Source organism: Rhinolophus sinicus, linkage group LG02, assembly GCF_036562045.2.
Source record: "Rhinolophus sinicus isolate RSC01 linkage group LG02, ASM3656204v1, whole genome shotgun sequence".
Lineage (NCBI taxonomy): Eukaryota > Metazoa > Chordata > Mammalia > Chiroptera > Rhinolophidae > Rhinolophus > Rhinolophus sinicus.
The window spans coordinates 145,842,285-145,863,222 of NC_133752.1; the positions used below are offsets into that span (position 1 = coordinate 145,842,285).

At 41.2% G+C, this 20,938-nt stretch overlaps 1 protein-coding gene across 1 annotated transcript; it reads right to left on the reverse strand.

Annotated features, from left to right (window-relative positions):
- Nucleotides 1-12,292: 12,292 nt before the first annotated feature.
- On the reverse strand, nt 12,293-12,946 carry LOC141570017 (olfactory receptor 6C4-like). Its single transcript, XM_074324884.1, has one exon. It carries the CDS (start codon nt 12,944-12,946, stop codon nt 12,293-12,295), a length of 654 nt encoding a protein of 217 aa, XP_074180985.1.
- Between the last annotated feature and the right edge of the window lie 7,992 nt (nt 12,947-20,938).

Consider the following 20,938-nt stretch of genomic DNA (forward strand, 5'->3'; position numbering starts at 1 on the left):
CAACGGCCTCACCCTACACTTTGGAGAGATGAGCTCCATCTAGTCAATTTGGACAGAAGGTGTGTCTGAGGCCATTTGTCTTCTTCATTCCTGTCAACCACCCTTCAGATGCTCACACCACTTACTTAGCTTATGGGATAGATCTTGCTGTTTTCAAATTTTTGCAATTAAAATATTTAAGAAATATTTAGAGTAAAGTCATCTATGATTTCACCACCTTAGTTAAGTTCTTTTCTTTCTTGTATATTGCCCTCAAGTTTTTGTCTCACTGCAAACCTATTACACATGCTTGTAATCAAAATATGGATACTATTTTGTCTTTTTCCTTTCTTTTCTAATGCTTGCTCAGAGTATTTTGCCATGAGACTACAGTATTTTGAGTGATCCTTTTTAAAGTTCTTGTAGAAGTTCCTTAAATATCTCCATTACGATTTAACAAACACTTCTCATACGCTTGCTACTTAAACTCTTCTATTTTTGGGAGACATTTTAGATAATGATGCAAATAGTATCTTTGTGTTATGTCTCCTTTTGTTTCTGTTAACTTGTTGTTCTCTTAGGATAAATTTCCAGGAGTGGGATAATTGGCCAAAGGTATGGACATTGTCTTGCAATGTAATATACATTTTTGGATTTCCTTTAACTGGACATGAGTGGCAATCCCAGACTTCCTTCCCCAAGGAAAGCTGAGATTCTTCTTCAGCCTTCTGTGCTCCCCAAGGCCTCTTCATCCACACCTGCTGCGTCTTTGCCACACTATAAGTGTCTCTTCACTCTCAGTACTTTAATTAGATTTTGCCCCAAGATACGGTCCGTGAGGATAGAGAGGTAACTGTCTCCCAGATCCTCTGTTCTTCCCTTCTCTGTTCCTCAGCAATCATCTTCCTCTGCCTCCCTTAATTTCCCTCTTCAGCTTCTCTTATCTCCCATACATCCTGACGCAGTTGGGCAATCTTCAGTGAGACACCGTTTTCTTTTTCAGAATCTCTCACAGAGAAAGAGAAAAGGACAGAGAGTCCTAAGTCATAGAGAGGGGCTGAGGCTCTCTTTTTTTTTTTTTTAAAATTAATTATGGTAAAAAACACATAATATAAAAGTTCTTGTCTTAACCATTTTTCCATGTGCAGTTCAGTAGCGTTAAGAATTTTCACATTGTTGTGCAACAAATCTCCAGAACTTTTTTATCTTGCAAAACTAAAGTTCCCTTTTAAACAACTCCCTATTTACCCCTCCCCATGGCTCTTTTTAAAGCAGAATCGCTCGTCCCTTTCAATAAGTCTTAGTGAGACAGGCAGATGAATAAATTGATCAGCTAATGGGTGTGTGGAAGGAGTGACAGATAACCTGTGGATAACTGGTTAGATGGACAGAGGATGAATGGACAAAGGTGTGGCTAGCTGGCTGCATGACTGGTCAGCCCAGAGAGCCCTGGATGTAGGAGGTGAGGACCTTAAAGGGGGGCTGGAATAGACAGCAGCTCTTGAGGGATAGATTTGTCTTCTTGGGGGCAAGGGAGCTGGGAGGGTCTAGCCTTGTTAGGGAAAGGCCAACGCTTCCCAGCACTGAGCGGAGCACTTACCTGGGGGAGATAGAAATGGTCGCCCACCCAGGGCAAAGGCTTCCAGGCACACACTTGGGATCTGCCGTTTCCTCCTTCTGTCTGGAAGTCTTAGGCTTTGTGTGCCCACAGTTATTTTCCAGCTGCTGTTGTACCTCAACTCCCTGGGGACCTGGAGGTCTGAGTCTTGTGGTTTCCCTGGGTGACTCTGAGCTGAGGTAGTGTCATGGGCCAGATGATTCTGCTTGGATCCCCTATGTCTGCTGTATCCTCACTCCTTTCCTTAATCTCATCTCTCTTGGCCAACCTATGTCTTTTTCCCTTTTCTCATACCCATTCCCTTTCCTGGCTAAATTTCACCTCTTTACTCATTGTAGGGTCTCCTTGGTCACAAATGGTATGAGATTTGAGGGTCTCCCTCCCTTATGTCTAGAATCTCACCATGGGTAATTTATTCCTCTGCGTGAATCTTGGCTCTCTGTTAAATGTAGATGATGCTGTAAAATTCTAGAAGTTAATAACAGTGAAGTATAATCTAGTCACATTGATCTCTATGCTTGGTTTGCTTTTCAGATGAAAGTGTTCCAGTGAAGACATTCCTTGTCTGGTTATCCAGGGGTTCATGGCAGGGAGGAGAGGGTTCCCCTTAATCTCTAGGTCTTTCATGTTACTGCAGAGGTATGTAGTGGGGTCCTTATACAGAGGGTTAGCCTTCTGAATGTTTTTAGTCTGGGAAGGGTGGTGAAGTTTGAGGGTAGAACAGAGGTGTTACTTGGAATAGGTTGGGCCTTTCCTTCTGCCTCTGAAGCCCTCTAGTTGACATTTGCTGCCTCTACTTTTTATCCCTCATTTTTTCCTTTTGTCCCTATAATTCCACTGATTCTCTCTTATCCAGATCACGAACCCCCCCACCCCCACCATGTTGCCAAATTTAATAGATAATTTTCAGTCTTCATCCTAATCTCGAAGCAGTGTTGGACACATTTGATCCCCTCTCCTTGAAACATTTGTGTTTTAACTTATTTATCTCCCAAACATACATTTTTGGCCCTGGCTTCTCTTTGTATATACAAATAAGTATCTCTCTGTAGATGTCTTAGAGGCATGTCAAATTTACCATGTCCCCAGTAGAACTCTTGTTCGTCTCAAGTTTCCCCATCACAGTAAGTGACCTGTTGCAACCCAGTTGCTTAAAAAAATCTGGCTGTCCATTTTAATTCATTTATTAACACTCCATATTCAGTTTCAGAAAGTTTTGTCAGTTCTTCCTCAAAAATTTAACACCAAACAACTACCTCGCATTATCTTTACTGCTGACATCTTAGTTCAGCAAATTGTCTAACACCTGGGCCATTCCCGTTCTCCATAATCCTGTCTCCACCCAGCTGATGTGATTTTCTCCAAGTGTAAGTCAGATAATATAATTTCCCTCCTTTCAACTCTCCCATAGCTCAATAGCTTCTTATTGTAATTAGAATAAAATGCAAAGTCCTTCCCTTAGATTTATAAGACCCTAAAGATTTGGCCCCTGTGTATTAAGCCTGGCTTTTTATTGTGATGTTTTGACATCTGTGGCCTTAGTGACCCTGGGTAGACTTACCCGCAAGCCTGTTTTTCACGTACAAACCAACCAATCCAGAGTCCATACCCTCAGTCACCACCTTTATTGGCTTCTGACACTCTGGGCCAATATTCCCCTGACCTAATCATCCCAGTGCCAGGTACCAGACAACTAGAGACAATCCCTAAAACCAGAGCCTACTGAAATTATTCAAACTGGCTATTCCTATACCTGCTTAGTCTGTTTACCCTGCCTTGCCCATTCCATCTCATGAAAACCATAATAGAAGCTCTTGCTTGTTTTCCCTCTGCCTTCTGCTCAACCCTGGTGCTTCTCCATGAGGCTCTGTGTGGTGTGGCATGCCTCCTTCTCTTGGGAACAGTGAATAACAAACTATCTTTTAAATGGAAGTTGTCTCCTGATCTGTTGTCCTCACCATGGTGGAATAATGATAATAAAACCTCCATTTTAAAACACCTTGCTCTTGTCCGTCCTGTCCATTATACTCCAGCCATACTAGTCTTCTCTCTCTTCCTTAAACATACTTTAAGTTCTTTGCTCTTGCTATTTCCTCTGTCCAGAGGCTCTTACGCTAGATTTTCTCACGGATGTCTTCTCATTATTTAAATCTCAGCTCTTTAGAAAGGCTTTCTCAAAATGTCCTAGACATAGTGGCACCATACCCTGATCACCTTGTTTCACATTCTTTATTGCATTGCATGTTATCTCAATCAGAAATATAATTTTTTTTGGGGTGGTGAGTGTATGTCCCCCCCACTAAAAAGTGTGATTCATTCAGGCAGGTACTTTCTTTTATTCATAGCTGTTGCTTCAGAGCTTAGAAGAGGAGTTGGTAAAAAGCTTAGCTGAGGCGTTTTGACAGATATTACAGATTGCTCATTCAAGTTCATTCCAACTCCTTTACAACATGACTTTCCATCTTCTGGAGTCTAGAAAGCTAAAGATTATATTCCTCAAACTTCTTTATAGCTCAGGTTCTCCTTGTGACCTAGTTTTCACCAAGCTGAAGTATCTGTGAGATATGGCAGACAGAAGAAATGAGGCAGAGGCTGTGCTTCTCTTGTTTCTGCTGTTTCTCCTGGCATATTTAGTTGTGGTTTTCTGTGGCAGTGGTAGCAGAGGTCCCAAGCACTACAGGTGCCAAGAGTCAGGGTCTGGAGCATCCATTTTACTTGGCATGGATAGAGGTGGAGGTGATGTGGTTTTGGAGCCAGAAGCCGGGGCTGTGACCTCCTAATGCTCTACGTTGTTGATCTTGGCAGTGGTAGCAGATTCCTTGATAGGTTTGATTTATAGTATTGTTCCAAAACTCATTCTTAGAAGCTTAGGTGAGAATCTTCTCTTCCAGTCCTTCCATTCATTTTGTGTTGTAAATACCTAATTATCTGAATTAATCATATTTCTGCTTAAACCCTGATGGATACACTGATATCATCTACAGTATCAGAGAAGGCTGCAAGAATGGGAATATAGGAGTGATCATTTGATTTCACTGGATTTAAAGACAGTGATGATCCAGGTTACATCAGAGGATGGAAAAACTGTTAGTCTTTGGCTTTCAGTCATGAAAGAGTTCCATAAATGTTTACCTATTGTCCTCTGAAGTGCACGCTGGCTTCTAGTTCTGCCCTACTCTGCTTTTCAGCTCCCATCTTTCCTGATTTCACTCTCTCCTTGCTTTCCCTTTTCCTTTCTTTGCCTGCCTTCTTCCCCAATTCTGTCACAGATGTGGGGGTGAGTTGAGTGAGATATTCCTTAGGAAGAGAATATGGAGGCCATCGGTATCTCCTCCCAAGTCTTTCATGGATGAATAGGAAAGCAGGGTTGGTAGGACTCTCCACTATTCTCTCAGCTCATTTTGGAGGAAGTCATCAAGAGGACGTGACCACACCGGTTGACCTGTGAGCTGGATCCAGGCAACCTGAGGCTCCTCAGGGCCTCCATTGTAGGTTTCCACAGCCGGAGCCATTTCAAGGACAGAACCTCGCGAAAGTAAAGTGTTATTGAGACCACCTGGATGGTATATGCGACTGAATCCTGTTGAAGCCTCATACACTTTTAAGCTTCTGGCGGATGGGTTGGAAGAGCTACTACTCATCTTGTGTCACCCGAGATAAGCCTGGTAAGTTTCCTTGTTTGTTAAAACTGCCACTTACTGGTCTGGAATGGTCTGCCTCTTTCTTCTGTGTCTTCCTAATCTCCATGTATGGGGGCCAGTTTGTGTACCAATAGCTCAGAGGTCAAGCCTTCTGGATTCTGGAATGTGGTGATCCTGGGAGGTCTTTGATGTATATTGGCTACACTGTTCCCCTGAGGACAGAGAAAGTGAACCAGACTCCCTGCTCCTGGGGTGACATTCCTGCCTCATTCACAGAGATATGAAATGAAGATGGAACAGCAGCTCCCTAGAGAGGGGTTTGTGGTAAGGCTCTTCGTGGATCTAAGAATTATGCTGACAGCAAATCCAGGGGGACAGATAGATGGACAAATTGATTGAAGGATGGGTAGATAGGCACATAAATGGATGGATAACTGGCCACATGGACAGAGAATGGATAGATGGAGGTTTGGTTGGCTGGCTGAATGACTGGATGGCCAGGTGACCTGTAAAGGCAGGAGATGACACTCTTGGAGGAGGTATGAAGTAGAAAGAGGCTCCTGGGGATAGCTCAGCCTCACAGAGGGAGGGGGCCTCTGGCTTGGATGTCAACAGGAACATGTTTGGAATTTGGAACATGAAAAAAGACCTTAGAAAAGGGATCTTAAAAAGAATGTCCAAGTCTCCCACTAGTCACTGGCTCTGGGAACTGAGCCTAGAATGTGTATAGTGTGTGTCTGGTGAGCTGTGTGGTCATGTAGCGGGTGTAGATGTGCCATGTGTGTATAGTCTGGCCGTGATGGACCTGTGGGTGTTTGTGCTGTGTTTGGCTGGGGGTGGCATGTGGAAGTGAGTGTCTATAGACTCTACTCTGGACTGTTGTCTAGCCTGTTGCACAGCTGCTATCTGGGGATGTCTGGGAATGCTTTTTGCTCTCTCGAATTAGAGCTCCTGTTTCCTGGATCCAATGTCTTTCTCTTTCTTAGCTTACTCTTGTTTTGGTGGGGAACATTCTCCAGTAGCTCCAGGTGCCACTCGGTGGTGCATAGGAAATATAATTTTAGCACTTTGCATATATGACCAAGTCTTTATTTTATACTGGAGCTTGATTGAGTGTCAGTTGGTATAGCAATCTAGATGGAATTGAGTTTTCTTTAGAATTTTGAAGATAGTATTCTATAATCTTTATGATTCCAATCCTATTGTTGAGATATCTGAATCTTTACACAAGCATCTCCTGTTTAAGGTCAATAATTTGTTCATAAAAATCAGATCTTCTCTGTGAAAATAATAACTGGGAGCCTATTTCCCACCATTTTAGATAGGAAAAAATATTATGTGATACATGTCAACCCTAAATCTCCAATTTCCTAGAAAATAATTAAGACAGTAAAACGTTACCCATAAATAACAAACCATTATGTTAGTATATAAAATGCTTAAAACATCACCCCTGACCATCAATTATATGGTTATTAACAAACAATTGCCTTGTATGCAGCAACGGAAACTCTCTTCTAGCCAATATCCAACATGCACATGATACTCATTTCCCTTTCTCCTTTTCTTCTTATCATTCCCACTCCCTCCCTTTATTTCCCATTTCTCTCCTCTTCTACCCTTTACTTCCCCATTTTCTTCCTCCCTGTTTTCCTCTTTCTTCCTCCCTCCCTCCATTCCCTCACCCCTCGAAGGTGCTATCTTAGCTAGGAATAAAACAAAGATGATCTTACACTATTAAAACAGAATGAAAAATTAGAGCACTTCAGAGCTTCACTCTCACCCTCACCTCAGAGAAATCCTTGGCACCTGTTACTATGAAGGGAGGAAAAGAAAACTCCAAATTACTGTTTTCCCCACTGGAGATGTCAGGCAAGAGCAATGTATAATCAATTATGATTATTTTCTTTAAAGATTTTCCTTTGACCTTTTAATTTTAATTGAGAGTCCTTAAGATTGGTATTGGGAATTGTATCTAAGCAGAGTTCCTTAATCTCTGAGTACTCTCTTCAATGTTCAACATTTTCTAAAACAAAACAAAACAACAAAACAAAACAAAACAAAACAAAACAAAACAAAACAAAACAAAACAAAACAACAAAAATCCCCACTAGAGGGGGTGGTATTTGCTTAGATTATTCTAATTCAGAGATTCCATTGTTTGAGAATTTAAATTCTTTCAAGAGTTTCTTTACCTGTTGTATGTGCAACATTGTAGCAATAGAATATCCCAGGAGAGGGAGCCATTTACCTAGATTATCTTTTGAATGTCGATTCCATACCTTGAGAACCTGGTTTCTTCTACATGTGTGCATTACAAATGGTGTCCTGCATCCTCAATCCCTCTCCTCATTCCACAGATCTCGTTGGGGGGAGCTCACACAGGAATTACCCTCCCATCATAATCACTCTGAAGGGAAGATGGCATGAATTTGCGAGGTACTCATGTATGTGCTAGTGCTTGAGATGAGACTGCACACTGGGCACATACACCATTTGCCTGCTTTGGCTTTGGCTCATAGATTTTTGTGTGTGTCTTTACTGAGTTTGGGAAAAGGAAAGGAATACATTCAATTATCATTGATTCATGCTAGGAAGTGAGCGAATCAGCACATCCTCCTTCTGCCTGACCATTTTCCATAGCTTCTGAGAAATACATACTCAGGCTGGGCAGCTCTGGGTCTCTCGCTTGTAGATTATCGCTTTCCTATGATAATTTTATTCTCTGGAAAAGAGTGTCCCAGAGATGCTCCTGACGAGGGTGTGGGGACTTGAGTACACAAATGATTTCTGAGCTTTCTGGGAAATGCAAAAACCTCGTTTCACACAGAGAATGTGTTCAAGTGAGGCTCCTTGAGGTAAGACTTCCAAAGTCTACTGGGCCAACCTCCCTGTCTGAGTCGTACTTCAGTGCCAGATGACCTGTGAAGAGGACATTGAACGCCCAGAAGAAAAGTAAATAACTCTGCCTCAGTATGACTCCTGTTTAGAGCCTATTTCTTGGTAACTTCCTGTGGCCTATGACCATTGATGAGAAAGACCGGGTTCTCTTTCCTGTCCCTATCACACCAACTTCAACTCACATGAGTAAACACCCTCGGTCCCTCACTTCTTAATCTTGGATCCTAACCAGGACATAGCATGTGTTAACCATATATGCTTACTTTTTGTTGAGTAATAAACCATTTCAATATTTGGTGGCTTTAACAACTTGGGCTGGGTCATTTAGGTGGTCCTTCTGTGGGTCTTTGATGGGTATATTTATGCCCCCTCTGTTGGCTGCTGGTCCGCTCTGTAGTTTGGTCTCAGGACAGCAGAGTATGTGTGTGTGTGTGTGATTATAATCAGCAAGGGGGAGGGGGGCAACCAAGCTGTCTGTCCTTATCATCTAGTAAGCTAGCCCAGCACTCAGAGGGTTTCAAGGGCTTTATGTTTGCATCGTGTTTGCTAGCCTCACATTGACCTAAGCAAGCGGTGGTATAAACCCTGATAGTTATTTTTCTCTTTTGTGATGCAAATGTATGACTTAAGCGTTGATTGCTGAGGCATCCATTTCAAAAAGGCATCCAGTTCAAAGACGAATTAACACATTGCCAACCACTGACTAGATAAAGATCGAGGCCACTTCTCCCCACTGAGGCTCCTTAGTTTAGAGATCTTACTTAGTTGATTTCCGTTACTGATCATTTGGGCTACTTTTTTTTTTCTTTTTTCTTTTCCCATGCTTTATATTCCGGCTCTTATGTTTTAAACTCACCAATAAAGAATGGGCCCATGAAATCCTAGGTTCCCACTATCAGCCCCTGTGAAAACAGAACCCCAGGACTGTGTACTCATGCTGTCCCTGCCCTGCATGACCTTGTTGTGTGGCCCCAGGTGTGCCATGTAATTCCAGGTCCTGTGAGTAATAAACCTTTATTTGTTTTCAAAATTTCCTCACATGGTTATTGGTGAGGGCATCTTGCAATCATAAGAACTATATGTAATGCCAGGCCAGCCACAACATTGGTTATTGGTAGGCTGAGACCAGTACAAAATAAAGCCACATGGCCAAACCCGGCACCAATGTGTGATGGCACTACCAAGGCATTAGGGGCTCGTTCCTGTGAGTGCGGGGCTGCTCCTTTAGGTGGAAGGGTAAGAAATTGGCTAGAAGCACCAATGTTTTTCATTGCAGATTGTTTTTTAGAAGAAGAAACCAAGGCTTAGAGGGCTGACACATCTTGTTCAAGGCCACTTAACTAGAAAGAAGAAGTAAGATTTAAACTCAGGCCTGCTTAGCTTGAGAGTTTATGTTCTTTTTAATGCCCCTGCCCCATGTTGCCTCTTTTGAGCTAACAGAGCTGTAGAGATGCCTCCTCCTTGGAGAGGGGAGGCAAGAATGAGAGAGTGGAGGTAGGCTCAGAGATATGCCGACGAGAAGGGAGTGGGTGTTTCTGAGCGTAAGTTGCACAGCTGCTTCCTTTTCTGAAAAGTAGGTGACAAGCTCACCAAAGAGAAAAAGAGTGGGACAGGGCAGGGATCACATGATTCAAATGAGAAATATTATCTTGGGAGAAGGGGATATTTGTCAGGGATTCAAGAGGTGATGAAATGAATTTCTGAGCAGCCATGAGGGCCAGGTAGGGATGGAATGGCATGAAGCCCAAACAGGCCAGGTCTGGGAGCTTTGTGTTTTCTTTAGATCATGCTGTCTTGGGAGCAGAGGAAGAGAAGGCCAACATTGGGGTGAACCAGATGGGATTTGGCATGATGGACCTGGGGAGAGGTCAGGAGGGCAAGTGAGGCCTAAGAGCTGGAAGTCTATCAACAGGGTATTTGATGATAATGACAGCTGAAGTCCAAGGAAGTTTGTAATTGTGTGCAACTCAAATCTCCCCTTAATGCCCTCTAATAGCTTGTGTTCCTAGGGATTTTAGAGCTGTCCCCCCCCATACAGAGGAGTATTTATACTTGTCATTGTGGTATAATGCTTTTGAATGATACCTATTCAGGCTCTTGCCCCAGTCTTACCCTCCTCTCTCCATTTTCACCCCCTTCCTTAATCTCACAAGAAGCTGTGGTTTTGATCCCACAGGGATATTCTTGCTTTCACTGCCTAGACGTGAGCACTAGAAACTTCTTTCTTGGATTCCTCAGTCCTCCCACAAATCCCCTTTTCCCCTTTCCTTTTCAAAGAAGGAGGAGAGTAGGGATTGTGAAGTAAAAGAGAATAGAAAAGGTTTGGGATAGTTGCTTTGGGAGGCAAGAAATGATTACATGTGAAATAATAGTAATCTGAAAATATACACGTCTTTAAGTGTGGTAAAACTAATTATCCCTGGGACCAGGTGGTTCTGGGCTAATGCAATGAAGCAATTTCAAGCTTGATTTTCTAGCTCGACTTTCACGCTCGGCTCAAAGGTAGTGCTGAGTAGCTCTGGGGTGTGAGAGGGAAGCAGGGGTGATTCTGATTCAAAGAAAGGTAAAGTATAGGAGGAATAGTGGATGTGGTTTGCAGAGGAGTAGAGCTTTGAAGTGGGACATGAGACTTGGAGGAAAGACGGGGGAAGAGACAAGAGCAAGTGCAGTGACAACACCCTCTCTCAGGTTCATTTTCCTGCTGAAAATCCACAGGGTCCTGAGAGCTAAGGAGTAATGAGACTTGGTTATTCATGGGGCAGGTAGTAGGAAAGGAGGTCCTGCTGATCCTCTGGGGAATGAACTTGGAACTTCACCTTTCTAATTCGGGGTCTGGAAATGGCTCGTTCTTCTGGGATTAGGCCTTATATATAAACTTGGGAGGGGACGTTAAAGAGATGTCAGCATCAGGCAGGAAAGCAAGGAGTCATTTCCAACCACATGGGACATGTTCTTCTATCTTTTTAAGCATCTCATTTATCTCCCAGTTAGCAAATCAGTCACAGATTTCGAATTGTATCCATTGAGTATTCTTGGTTTCTAGGCAACAGTAGAGAGAAGAAACTCTTGATAAATCTCTGTGTCTTATGATCCTTAAAAATAATCTCTCTAAATAAATGAACTCTGACTATTAATTGTATGTAGAGTCACTCTATTGTTTTCTAAAACACGTAAGTACATTTTTATACCGTTAATGAATTGAAATGGATACGATAATGACTGTTTACACTGAACACTTCTCTCGTTGAGGGCCCTTGGCTCTTGGCCTCCGTTTTCTTATTTGTAAAACAAAAAGGTTAAATTAGTAGACGGTCTCCTAGACAACCCTCAATAATCCTCCCCTTCTGGCTCACACTCTTGTGCAAACCCCTCCCTCCCCTTGAGTGTGGGCTGGATGAGTGAATTACTTCTAACAAACAAAATATGACAAAGTGATAAGATGACATTTCTGAAATTGGGTTACAGAAAGACTGGCTTCTGTCTTGGGTGCTCTCTTCCTCACTTGACCTGATGGAATCCAGTTGCCAGTTATGAATTACCTTTTGGTGAGGTCCATGTGGGAAGGAACTGAGAAAGGCCTCTGCTCTACAGCCTGTAAGGAATTGAATCCTGCCAACAACCAGTTAAAAGGCTTGGAGACAAATCCCCCTCAGTCAAGCTTTTAGATGAGGCCACAGCCCTGGCTGACAGCTTGACTATAACTTCATTAAAGACCTTCAGCTAGAGTTACTCAGCTAAATCAACACCTAGATTCCTGGCCTATTGAAACTATGAGATAATAATTGTTTGTTGTTTTAAGTTATTAGGTTTTGGGGGCAATTCGTTAAGCAACAATAGATACCTAACACAGATTCTGGTACCTGGAAGTGGGGTGCTTCTATAACAAATGCCTAAAATATGGAAATGGCTTTGGGACTAGGGAGTGGGAGGAAGCTCGAAAAGCTTTAAGGATTTGGAAGAAACTATAAGTGAAAGCTTAACCTTGAAAATACTTTTTGTAGATTTTTTGGACTCTGGGGAGGCATTCATGTTTCCCTGGTAGGTGCCTGTAGGGTTATTATTTATTTTGGAGCCACACCACTTTTCTGAGCAGGTCTTTCACTACCTGTTTAACTTGTAGGTTCCTGAGAATATAAATGAAGGGGTTCAAGAATCAGACAATGATTGTATCGATTAGAGACACTCCTTTGTTGAGATCGACCCCCTTGCCTGGAGAGGGCTTGACATACATGAAGAAACAGTTGCCATAGCACATGGTGACCACAATTATGTGGGAGGAACAGGTGGAGAAAGCCTTCTTTCTCTCCAGGACAGAGGGGATCCTGACAATTGTCCGGATGATCTGGGTAATCAGTACCAAAGTGCTGAGCAGTGCTACCAAGGCCAGGGTAAAACCCACCATGTCCAGCACCTTTGGCCCACTGCAGACCACCTCCACTAGAGGTAGATAGTCATAGAAGTGGCTGACGTGGGTACCATGGAATGGAAGCTGATTCCTCAGGATGACAGGCATGATGATGGAGAACCCTGTCAGCCAGCAGGTGAGGGTGAGCTGTGTGTACACTCTGCTGCTCATGAGGATGGGGTAGGGGTAGGGGGCTGGGAGAGGGCCATGTACCGGTCGTAGGCCATGGCTGTGAGGAGAAAGAACTCTGGCTCCCAGGAAGATGTGGAAAAAGTCCTGAGCAATGCAGTGAGCAAAGCTGATGGTCTTGGTCCCCATGGCAATGTTGAGCAACATCTTGGGCACGATGACATTCTGGAACCAAATTTCCAAGCAGGACAGATTCTGGAGAAAGAAGTACATAGGGGTCAGCAGGCGGGTGTCCAGCAAGATCAAAGCTGATGATGGCCAGATTTCCAGAGACAGTCATGAGGTAAGCAAGCAGCAGGAACAGGAAAACTGCCACCTGAAACTCTCTGGTGTTTGTCAGGCTTTGGAGGAAGAACTCAGTCCCTATAGTGTGATTGGCCATTGTGGATCTGAGGTCCTTTCCAGAAACATGCAAGCCTGGGCAGATAGAAGCATCAGAAATTAGGATAAAGAGGAGGAATTTTCGCCTAAAGCCCATTGTTCCTTTACCTGTCTGCTGCCTCCCCATGGACTCAAAGAGGCAGAGCAGAAGCTCCCGCAGGCTCTTCCCTAGTCAGAAAAGTTACTTCTTTCAGAATCTTTAAGGAATTATTGAATGTTAGTGACTTTCTTCTCTTCCTCCCTTCTTTCCTCCCTCTTTTCTTTATTCTTTCCTCCTTTTTTCCTCTGAAAAAACCTGCAAAGAATTCTTTGCCGTTCCCCTAGTCCTCTTTAGAACTGGCAAATACCAATTCATCCTTCAAAATCCAGCTTAAGTGTGACCTCTTATATGAATCCTTTCCTGTAAGCCCTAGGCTGAATTAACTGCTTCCTCCTGGCTCCTATAACATATAGTTTGTGCCTCTGTTATATTTTCATAGCGCCAGTTATATAGGACAGAGACTGTCTTTCTTGTTTGTCATGGCCTGCACGACCAGGAGGGCTCGGCCTGAGGGGGAAAGGTGAGGAGATTGAGAAAAGACACAGAGACAGGAAAGCTGGGATCCGGAGGTCCACCATCCATGGATGGCAGAGCAGTGGCCCAGTCTTTATTTCACACATAGTTTTTATACAGTCTTAGAATAGTCATCTATACAAACAAGTATAAGCAGAACAAGCAGGCTTTCCACAGGGATGACCTTGCAGCTGCAAGGCCCTTATCAGCTTACATCCCACTCCCTACATCGAACATTGCTGAGGTGAGGGTTTCCATGGGAATGACCTTGCAAGTGCAAGGCCTTTGTCAGCTCACAGCCCACTCCCCACACTTGTTAGACCACAAACACCTTGAGCCCGAGACTGTGTTTTTATTTATCTGTGTATCTTAACATTTACCTTTCCTTTCTTAGCAGAGACACTGGTCTTCTCAGATCTGTATTCACAACAAAACTTCCTACTTCCTAAAGCATTGCTCACATATGTAGCATGTAATTTTGGACTAAGAAGCCATTTTCATAACCTTGCTGTTTGCTTACATTGAACCCATATTAAAAATTGCCTGAAATTTGCATTTAGTTAGTAAGTTACCTGAAGATAAGGAATGTCTTACTCATTTTTGGTCATATCCCTTTTTGTTTCTCCCCAGTTTTATTGAGGTATAACTGACAAGTAAAATTGTAAGATATTTAAAGTGTACAATGTGATGAATTGATATGTGTATACATTTTGAAAGAATTCCCTTTGTCCAGTTAATTAACATCTCCATCACCTTATGTTTAACCTTTTTTTTTGGTGTCAGAACATTTAAGTTCTATTCTCTTAGCAAATTTCAATTATACAGTCTCGCATTTTCAACTATAGTTGCCTTGTTATACATTAGATCCTCAGAACTTATTCATCTTATAACTGAAAGTTTGTACCCTTTTGCCAACCTCTTCCTATTTTCCCTCCCCCCAGCCCCTGGCAACCACCATTCTAGTCTCTATTACTATGAATTTGACTTTTTATTTGGATTCCATGTATAAGTGATATCATACAGTATTTATCTTTCTTTGGCTTATTTCCTTAGTATAATACCCTCCGGTTTCATCTGTGATATTGCAAATGGCAGAATTTCCTTCTTTTTTGAAACTGAATAGTATTCCATTATGTATATCACATTTTCTTTATCCATTCATCTATTGATAGAGACTTAGGTTGCTTCCATATCTTCACTATTATGAATAATGTTGCAATGAATGTGGGAATACAGATATCCCTTCGAGATACTGATTTTGTTTCCTTTGGCTATATACTCAGAAGTAAAATTGCTGGATCATCTGGTAGCCTATTTTTAATTTATTGAGGAACCTCTACACTGTTTTCCATAGTGGCTGTACCAGTTTACACTGCCACAAATAGTGTACAAATGTTCCCTTTTCCTTACCAGCACTTGTTAGCTTTTGTCTTTTGTTAATAAGCACCCTGACGGGTATAAGATGATATCTCATTGTGGTTTTTATTTGCATTTCCCTGATGATTAGGGATGTTGGCATCTTTTCATATACCTGTTGACCATTTGTGTATCTTTTGGAAAGATGTCTATTCAGGTGCTCAGACCCCTTTCTCACACTGATCCCTGGGTCCTGGCGTATGGTAGTTATGTGTAAAGATTGCTAGGGTGGTACTGACAAGAAGTGAAATATACTTTGGGATTTATTGCACCAATTTTTTGATGAGGAAGGTAAACCCCACAGAAGTTAACTATTGGCCTATGGCCATTGTGAGAATCTAAAAAATAAGTGGAAGCCATGTGAATGCTTCCTTGCCATGATCAGATTCTCTGAGGCTCTCAGCCTTGTTATTTTGCTGAGTAGAAAGGGGATTACCTAGAGAAATCTATGAAATTCTTATGAATGATTGATTTTCTTTCCTTTTTGTTTGAGACCAATGGCCCAGGAACTCCATGGTCCTCGTCATTGGTCTATAATGTAGGGGCACCCTCATCATGGGGTGTGCCAGAGTATGGGAAGGAGAGATGAGAGCCTTTCAGTTGTACCTTATTTCATAAAAGTGAAGATACAAGTCAATGTGAGATACACTATTATTTTGTGTGTCATTACGAAAGAAAAGATGCTACCGACTAGCTAGACTATGACATTATGCTATCATACCACTGATCATAAGATGACTTCCGGTTTCAGAGATGTTGAAATGTATTGTTTTTTAAATTAAAAATATTAAAAAAGATTTTCAATTACAGTTGACATACAATGATATATTAGTTCCAGGCATATAGCATAGTGAATAGACATTTATATACCGTATGAAGTGATCACCCCAGTACGTCTAGAGCCCACCTGACCCTATACATAGTTATTACAATATTATCGACTATATTCCCTTTGCTGTACTTCACATCCCTGTTACTATTTTTTATAACTGGAAATTTGTACTTCTTAATCCCTTTGTCTTTTCACCCATCCTCCCAAACTTCCTCCAATCTGGCAACCATCAATTTGTTCTCTGTATCTGTGAATTTGTTTCTGTTTTGTTTGTTCGTTTATTTTGTTTTTTTAGATTCCACATATGAATGAAATCATATGGTATTTGTCTTTCTCTGTCTGACTTATTTAACTTAGCATAATACCTTCTAGGTCCATCCATGTTGTCACAAATGGCAAGATTTCATTCTTTTTTATGGCTGAATAATAGTCCATTGTATGTATATGTGTGTGTATATACCACATCTTCTTTATCCATTCATCTGTTGATGGACCAAGTTGATGAACTATGGAATTTATCTTTAGCTCATTTAATGGTTCTGTTTTTGTGTATGTTTTAAAATAGAAACTATATGTTTATATAACAGTGCATGCAAATAATTTAAAAATTAATTAATATACACATATATTGGGGATACTTCCTCAACTTCAATTTTTACTGATGGGATGTATAATTAAAAAAGTTTAGAGCATTCTTGCCTAGCAACCTGTTGCCCATCTCCCTTCCCATAGCCAGACAATGTTTGTAGAGAGGTCTGTCATCTCTTTGGGGAGAAGAACTATTCTTTAGCCTCAATTTGTTTTTTTTTTAAGGTTTCTGAGTCTGTTGTTTTCTCAGAATGAGCACAGGGGAGCTTCCAGGGGCAGTGGAGAGTTCACCTAGGGATTCAGAAACCTTGGTCATGGGTCATTTCTGGGGCCCGGCAAGGGAAGCTGTACAATGGTTTGCTATCTGGGAACTAGCCTCAGGAACTCACCAGCCCAGGGACAACATGAGCTGCTCCGGTCTCTGGTGATCCCCTAAAGACGGAGCAGAGAGTATATAAGCTTGAATGTCTACCGTGTTTCCCTGAAAATAAGACTGGGTCTTATATTAATTTTTACTCTAAAAGATGCATTAGGGCTTATGTTCAAGGGATGTCATCCTGAAAAATCATGCTAGGGCTTATTTTCAGGGAAACACAGTATGTGGTTTCATGAAAAGAGCTCAGACTTGCATCAAAATGTGGAGAAACTCTGTAGAAATAATCACAGGGTTACATTTCCATAGAATTCTTGTTTTGACTCATTCTGCATTTCTCTCTGGATATCTGCCCCTTCAGCAGCAACAATCCTAAAACATACCTATCCAAAGACAAAACTCTGTTGTTCAGTCAACATCCAAACCATACAGCAAAAGGGTCAGAGAGACTCTGAGATGAGGCTGGAAGCTTGTGCTGTGGCCCATAGTCTCCCCCCTGGAATCTAAGGTTCTGAAGTTTTGGGTCACGTAAGAGTTTTCTGAGCAGATTCCATCCAGTGAAAAGGGACATTTGATTTATAGACTCTTTCATTACAGACTCAGGGGATTGACTCTGGGGAAAAAAAACAAATGGTGCTCAGGAGAATCTGTGCTCAGAATTCACTAATGAGCCTTGGATATAGTTGTTCTGGCTAGAAGTGGTAAGCAGGACACTTTGTGAAAAATCCCTGAGCAAAATGACAAAATATTTACCTAAGAACTTGCTTCTAAGTGAGGATTTGTGTTACTGTCAGTTGTTAGTAATGCAGTTGTCAATAGCTGTTGAGTAAATATTTTTGAGAACAGATAAGTAGGTTGGAAGGCACCAAAGACAACTGTATTAACCTTATAATTTTGGCTGCTCAAACATCTATAAATATCCAGCCTACTCAAAAATTTTAATTTGGTTTTCAATTCTGTTGCTAAAATGTTATGTTTAGGTATGGCATTACATATGGGTATCTCTACATGGTGCGAATGTCAGATGCTACTATATCAGAACTCAGAAAACTTAGATTCTAGTTGTGGTTCTGCTACTAATACTGGGGTCTTGGATAATTTTTTCCCTAGTCTTAATTTTTCAGTTTCTAACAGCACTTTAAAACTGATAAGGGCATGGTGTAAATTAGATGTCTTTTTATTTGTCTTAATTTCAATGTTTTTAAGCTTCAAGAAGCTTCCCTATATTTCTCATATTCTAGAATATTGTGAAAAAGTTTCTGCTCCCTCTTTCTATATCCTTCATGATTCCATTTGAAATTCCAGACTCCCTCTTGCCTACCCACCCTGGAGCTATGTCTAGACTCTTGGGAATTAATGGAAATGACCTCAGGGGTGGCACAGCAATTTATCAATAAGTCTCTGCAGGCGCAGAAGAGCACTTTGTTGTCTCTGCCCCAGGAAAATGGCCTCGGGGATGTTGTTCTTATGGGACCAGCTAGATGTCTACTTGTTTCATATAGAAAGAAGCCAGAGAAGCCCAGGCACAAGTAACTCATCAAACATTTAAAAATATAATGCTAAAAACCAAGCACACACTTACATTTCAAACATAGCATAGGACTATATGTAAACTGTTATATTGCTTCAAGTTGCATTAATTTTTTTCTATTATAGACTTATAGACTTCTTTTATTTATCATACAGTCCAACCACCATGCAGATAAAATCTCATTACAAAGAAGCACTTATTGTGGGACTGAAGCCTCACAATGAGATTGACCTGGGGACCCTTAGAATAAGTTGGTTTTTATTATTTCCTGGAATTGGCCAGAGAGGGGGCCCAAGGAAAAAATATATTTGGTTGTTGGGATGAGCTGGCAGTGATTCTACTATTCATGTTCTGCCCATGGGATGAAGTGACGAAAAAACCAATTAAATCATCACTCTGGTCATCTGAAACTGTTCTGACTGAAGGCAAAGATCTGAGAGACTGAGAATCTATTGCTACAGAGCAATTTAATGGTGATAAAGCAGTCCAGGGTGTTGTGGCAGAGTGACTTGTTCTTACCCCACTGGATAGCTTTCTGAAGGGTGCCTGAGGATTAAGAAATTGCTCTTTTCAGGTTAGGATGTTATTAATTAACGAGGTATGGGTAGCCTTGAGAAAGGAACAAACAGAGTTCTTAAGTTAATCAGTGAGGGGAGAAACAAGGAGAAAACAGATGAATATCAGGACGGATCAAACTGCAAGCAAAGTCTAGTTACAGGTGACTGGCTAGATAGCAAGCTATGTGGTGAGTTAAACTGCAAGCTAGCTAAGTGTAACTGTGTTATTAATTCCCTGAATTTCATCCTTACAATTGCTGATAGGTTTATAATTAGAATATGAACTCAGCTGGGGTGGAGAAATAAAATATTGAGTTAAAGCAGGGAGATAAACTGCAGAAAGACTATGCACCTACCATTTTATTGTTTCTTACTTTTCCCCTCTGCTTTTGAAGTTCCAGAGAATTCTTTTACACATCATCAGATTATAGCTAATCCGAACATTAATATACACATATGTATGTTTCAAGAAATAGCTGAAGAATAAACTTTGGTTCCAAACTCTGTATGGACAAAAGAGTCTATGGACATAAGCAGAATAATTTTAATATAGGGAAAGGGCATGAGGACTATTTTTACAAAAGAAGAAACTAGGAGGTTGGATTCCAGGCCTGCTGCCTCCGTGCTGCAAGACAGAACTCAGGCAGATGTTAATCAATGACACAGAATAAACCATCCAAAGGCTATTAAGCACAGAGATTCCATTATGGCCATTCCTGGAGTTAAGCCTACTACAAACAAGACACAGGTTGTGCCTTACAAAAGTTAAAGATAAACCTGCCCCTATTCTTCTTTCATCTTACGGAAGTTAAAGGTAAACTTACCATTGGTCTTCTTTCTTCCTTTGCCCTATACCAAGAACATTTTCCATGGAAACAGAAAACACATAGAAACTCTAGTCCGGGGGATAGAGGGATCTATCTTCCACTAGCGACTAGAGACCACCATCTCTCTGTGGGGTGGCCTTTCCTTTTTTCTTACTTATTCTCTGCTAAATAAACTTATGTTCACTTTGAACTCTGTATTGGCTCATGTTTGAATTCTTTCCTATGTGAAGCCAAGAAACTTCTAAGCCCGGGACTTGAGTCCCCTCTCTGGGGGATTTGTCCCTTGCCAGCATCATCTTGAGCAGAGCCCATGAGAGTTCATATATGAGGGGGAAAACGGGTGGTAGAAGAGGGTAAAGGGGTCAAATATATGGTGATGGAAGGCGAATTGACTTTTGGGTTGTGAACACACAATGCAATATATGGATGGTGTATTATACAATTGTACACTTGAAAGCTATATAATTTTACTAACCAATGTCACCCCAATAAATTTAATAAAAAAATGACATGTTTGGAACATTTATATTTAATGTAATTATTATATGTTTGGATTTATGTCCATCATTATTTATTTACTGTTTGTTTCTTTTGTTTGAGTTTCTCTGTTTCCCTTTACATGGCTTACTTTTATTTGAATTTTTTTAGTATTTCACTTCAATTCATGTATTTTTTTGTGATTTTGACTATATCTTTGTTTAATTTTTTTGAAGTCAACTCTGTAGGAATTACAATTATACATGCTTAACTTTTCCCAGTCCATTTAGAATCAAGATTGAGTACAAAGTAGTACTTTAAATGAAATGTAGACAGTTTACCATCATATAGGTTTCTTTCTCTGCCTTCCCACTTTAACTACTCTTTAAAAAAAAAATTCTTAAAAAATTTGAATGATGTTTCCTGAGGCATCCTTAGGCAACACTTTCACTCTCAGCCTCCTCAGGTTCATATACACAGTACGTCCCCTAAAGCTCAGGCACCTTCATAGAGACCTGCAGATTTTGACTATTGCCAACATGGCTCAAGATTCCTACTCCTTTAAATCTTCCCTTGAGGGCAGATTGGATATCCACTGTGCTAGGGATACCCCTGGGAATAGTTTTCATTTCAATTTCATGACTTGACGGAGAGATAGAGTCAGAAATAT